At 43.0% G+C, this 4,992-nt stretch overlaps 1 protein-coding gene across 3 annotated transcripts in view; it reads right to left on the bottom strand.

Moving 5' to 3' along the window:
* EFCAB1 (EF-hand calcium binding domain 1) overlaps window positions 1-1,795 on the bottom strand; it is a 25,022-nt gene extending 23,227 nt beyond the window's left edge. Inside the window, exon 1 of one of the 3 annotated variants that reach the window (XM_011945679.1) lies at window positions 1,578-1,795. In XM_011945679.1, the coding sequence (XP_011801069.1) occupies window positions 1,578-1,635 (58 nt within the window). In that variant the 5' untranslated portion in view covers window positions 1,636-1,795. The remainder of the gene's footprint in view (window positions 1-1,577) is intronic. The other 2 variants (XM_011945681.1, XM_011945680.1) reach the window with 2 other exon arrangements.
* Window positions 1,796-4,992: the final 3,197 nt, after the last annotated feature.

Raw genomic sequence — 4,992 nt, 5'->3', positions numbered from 1 at the left:
TACCTGATATAAATGGTGAATTGATGGGTGCTGACGAGTTGATGGGTGCAGCACACCAACATGGCACATGTATACATATGTAACAAACCTGCACGTTATGCACATGTACCCTAGAACTTAAAGTATAATAAAAAAAAAAAGTATTCTGCATTGCAATGCAGGAAGTTCCCAATAAATGTCTGTTATTACCATATTTTTGAAAAATAAACATTAGTAAAGATGCAAAAAATATATATATACACTCACCTTTTGATTGTTTACAGAATGATTGTTTGCAATGCATTCAAACTTACTGAACAGAGACTAAATCAAATTCAAACTTATGGAAAGGGACGAAATCAGTATTGTGTTTACCAGCTATTGCATTGTTTTTGAATATTTATTAAAAATGTTTACTAGATGTTTACTAGAAGAATACCTATTCTTCTCCCAGAAATGAAAGTGTTTTAAGAAAAACAATAACAGAACAAAACTCTCATCAGAGTATAGTAGTCATAATAATACCTTAAATTACAGGATTTTTTTCCTAAACATGTTAAGATGCTTACACATACCATAACATTCATTTATGTCACCATCCCACTAAGAGAGCATTTCTTACCGGGTATTAAATCAGATACTAATGATAATTAGAATGCACTAGATCTTATGATCTCTAAAACTATGTCAACATGTTTATTCCTTCTTCTCTGAGCAACGCAGATATTTGGGGAATTGTTGCTTCTGTTTCTTCAAGTGACCAGTAGTTTTGCAATCAATACACAACTTCTAAGTTTGCTCGACAGGCAATATCTTCCTCATCTAAACCATACCCACGGTTTCCTTGCTCAAGTGCAATTATGTTTTTCAGTCTGAATATAAACTCAAAGTTTCCTATGAAATTCCAGGACCACTCTTTCAAATGCGAGATTAGAGCAGGTGCCTTCAAATAGGGCTCATCTTGTCACCTGCAAAGTCTCCTTTATCTTTCAACACTAGGGGCCACTGGAAAGTGGAAGTCTAAAGTTGGGAATCCATTCTTTACCGCGTGTTTAGTTGTGCTGAACTCTGGTTTCCAAACAAATCTTGTTCTGAGGCACAGATGAGATGACACAACTAACATCTCCTAAAGATGTTGAGAAGTTGAGCACCGTTTTCTCCTATGGGTCTCTTGGTAAGCTTCCAGAACTTGTACCTGCAGGTGTATATGCGAGCTAGAAAGCAGGGTGAGTGCACGCTGGTGGTGCTACTTTTCTTGAGACCAGTGGGTTTTAGCATTTATTTTACACCTCACTGAGGCTAACATCACATGTTTCTATCAGGTAAAATAAGAGGCTTGGAGAAGCAAGTAAATGCATGTGTGGGAGTGTAGGTAGCACTAGAGGCGGAGGCCTGGGTTCCTAAGATCAAACCCAAGGAGCTAGCACCCCGGGGATTCACTCACTGACTTATGCCTAAGGGGCAGGAGTGGAGGGGCGGTAGGTAGCCCACATAGGCCCAGGAGGCGGGAAGCAGGCAGAACAGCGCACCCTGGCACCGGGTGGGACCCAGATTCGGTCCAGGAGCCTCGACTTGTCCCGCACTAGATTCTTACTTACAATGCTTGCAATTTTTAGCTAAGGTGTCTGTCAGCTTCTGCAGCTTCTTGCGGTTCATGCCTGGCGCTCAGAGAATCGGGCCGCGGCGGGGGTCTCGGGGCGCACGGCTGCCGAGACCCTCCCGGGACCCCCGCGAGCCCTGGTGCTGGGGCAACGCGGTGAGGTCTCCGTCACTGATTGCGTGCGCTGCCCTAACAGACGGTGTAGCCAAGGCAACGGCTCGACCCGCCGCGGATTGGCTCCGAGGCTGCCCGCGACGTGGCCATGGCAACAACTGGGCTCCGCCCATCGGCTCAACAGCTGCGTGCACTAGGTCCTGCGTGCCGGGTGCTGCCTGCAGGGTCCCAGCTGGCCGCCTTGAGGGCTGTATTCTGATTGTGGACGTTGGAGTTTAAATGTTCAGTTGTTGCTGGCTTTTGAGTTCACAACCTTTTTGCTTGATTGCAGTGTAAATCATTAAAATCTGAAATGTGTTGTGCACGCTGTATGAGAGGTGTTTCGGGTGGTGAGCGTCACGCCTCAAGGGGAAGCCTAAGATCTTGGACATCCTGGGGGCTGGAGCAGCGTCACAAAATAGCAAGGGTGCTGCCCAGAGGACTGTCTTGCCGGGCCTCCAGTCGTAGGGCGAGGAGCTTGCTCTTTGGGCGGAGCCACTGCTTAGGCTGTCAGTCTTGGTGCGGTAACAGGAGGCATTCTGTCACCTGAGGTCTTCAAGCTTTTAGTTGTGTTTCTGAGAGCAAGGGGATATTGGAATACAGTCACGGGTTGTCTAAGGATGGGGATGCGTTCTGAGGTCACGAGGAGATTTCATCACTGTGCGCACATCACGGCGCACCGACACAAACCTAGATGGCCTCGCCTACTGCACGCCGGGCTGTATGGTACAGCCCATTGCTTCTGGGCTGCACACCTGCACAGCAGGTCACCGCGCGGAATGCTGCAGGCAGCTAGGACAGAGTGCTAAGCACTCTGGGGAAGAAGCAGTGTTCCAGTACAGTGTTATACCTTATGGGACCACTGTCCTAATGTTGTCTGACGTTGACTTAAATGGCGCTATGTGGCTTGTGACTGTAGTTTTTTTTTCTTTTCCCACTGCCCTCATCTCACTCTCAAAAGGTGGAGGTTGTCTGTGGAATCTGAAGAAAGTCACTAGGAATTTTTATACTGCTTAAATAGGCATTCCCCCCAATGAAAACAGGGGCTGACAACTACCACTTGGGTGTGGGATACAGCCCAATCTTGCTTTTCTGGAAAATATCTCAGTAACCTTGGTCCTTTACTTATTTGAAAGACAGGTTCTGTGTCTGCAGACAAAGGATAGTCCTTACATCTTCAGTGTGGGAGGACTTTCTGCTTTTCCTGACCACAGAGGGGATACCCCTTTCAGCTAAGGCAGTAACAAAAAGGGGTGGCTCAGCCAGGAGCACCAAATCTACAGTATTCTCCAGAGTGCCTACTTGTTTAACTTCAGAGGGGAAAATGACAAACTATGTTATTGTACACATACTGGCATTTTTAGACTGAAGCAGAAAAATTCTACTAACCATGAATAATAATCCCAAATGAAATAATTCCAATGTCAGGGCCTCTGGTTTCTCTTTACTGTTTCATTTGTTTTTGGAATGAAGGATTGGGATGCTGTTTGAAACTAGAGCAAAGGGTGTTCGGTAAAGGCATGGACTGTATTTTATCCTAAAGCAAATGACCTAACAACAGTTACTTGATATGAATTGATGGTGATTATGAGTTTGTAACAGTAGCCTTTTTAAATAGTGTTTCTACATATCCCCTTGTGTAGAAGAGTGAAATTCCTGAAACCATAGAGAACAAAAGGGAAAGACTGGACATATTTGAATTATACTTACCTGTGACACCTTATTGATTTCTGTTAGATCACGAAGCTGTAGCAAATACTTAATTCCTAGAGATTGCTGCACTTCTCAGTTCAGGAGACAAGGTACTGAAAGAGTGGTTATCAGTAATTACTAAGAGACACTGTGGGCTCCCTGTCTGATGTACTAGGCCTGTGTTGAGGAGCAGGCCTGCGCTGGTGGTGAGCACATTGGTGGTTATTTCTGGGGGCCTGGGGAGATCACATACACTGGGTGCTTGCTACAGCTGAGCGAATTAGTTATTCTTTCACGAGTTTCAGGCCCAGAGCCCATCAACCATATTCCCTTAAAGTTAAAAAAATAATAAAAAGATGTAGGGGCAATATCACAGATTGTTGAAATTAAAATGTGCCAGGCCAAAACTTCTTAACTTGTTGAGCGAACTTTTTAAGTCACCTCCTCCTTTTCCACTTCTTTCCTCCTCCAGTTCTTTCTCCTATGCTGTTCTTTTAGCCAAAAAATCTCTGTATCTCTATATCTATCTATCTATCCATGCAAATGCATTGTTTTGTGAATCTCACTTATCTAAGAGAGTGGTTTGCAGAGTTGACCTTATAATAAGGTCTTACCATCTTTTTCAGGGAAAGCACAGTGTTTATTTGGGGTATGTTTTGTCAACATATGGGTAAACTTCAGAGCTTTCATTACATTCTTGTGAAGTTTTGGAACTTAATATTTTTAGACTTTAAAAAAAAAGTTGCAGGCCTGATTGAGTCAGTGAATAACATTTCAAAGCAAGTTGAAGTTTCTATTTGTAGTTTTAGTTGCTTATGCTGAGTAGCCACAGGACTGCTTTCCACCAAGGGCTTTCTCAGAGTAAGGCAATTAAGCCTAAGAGCCTACTTCATATTAAATCAATCAATAACGGAATAATAAAGGATTGTGTTTAATTTGTATTGGACATAAATTTTACTGTGCATGAAATGATCATATAACTTTCCAAAAATCCAAGGAACCTCAAGGTGAATAACTTTGTAAACACAGAAGTACACTAAAGTGACTATTAACGCTGTGTTTCCTCTAGTTTTGTATGCAAAACAATCTTCTCTTTGACTCAGCATTCACTGGATTGTTGCCATGATAAACAGCTTGGACCTTGACTTGATGAAATTGTTTTCCTTAATGTGGACCTTTTATGATGAAGGCCCTTGGAAACTGTTGAGGAAATGACATCATAGAATTGATCTCCAAGTATATCACAAATCTATTATAAAATTGCTTGAATAAAAGGAAAATAGAAAGGTTAGTTACCTGCATAATACAAATTCAACTTTACTACTTTTATTTTGTGGAGATAGTGACACAAAAGTCAGAGTTACTTGTGTGACCAGTTGTTTGGGTGGTAGAATCTCCAAATCTCCACCACTTGTCACTCTCCCCTTTGCTCTAGCGTTGTGGTGACAAGCTAGAGTCTCTGTATTCAGACCATAGAACACTGTCTCATGCACAATTTCTGCATATTTTTCACCCCAATCACTCCCAGGGGCGACTCTTCAAAGAGCTCTTTCTGCTCCTCTATGTGG

This window comes from Colobus angolensis, unplaced genomic scaffold (genome assembly GCF_000951035.1).
Source record: "Colobus angolensis palliatus isolate OR3802 unplaced genomic scaffold, Cang.pa_1.0 Scaffold243, whole genome shotgun sequence".
NCBI classification, from domain to species: Eukaryota; Metazoa; Chordata; class Mammalia; order Primates; family Cercopithecidae; genus Colobus; species Colobus angolensis.
This window is presented reverse-complemented; position numbering and strand designations above follow the sequence as displayed.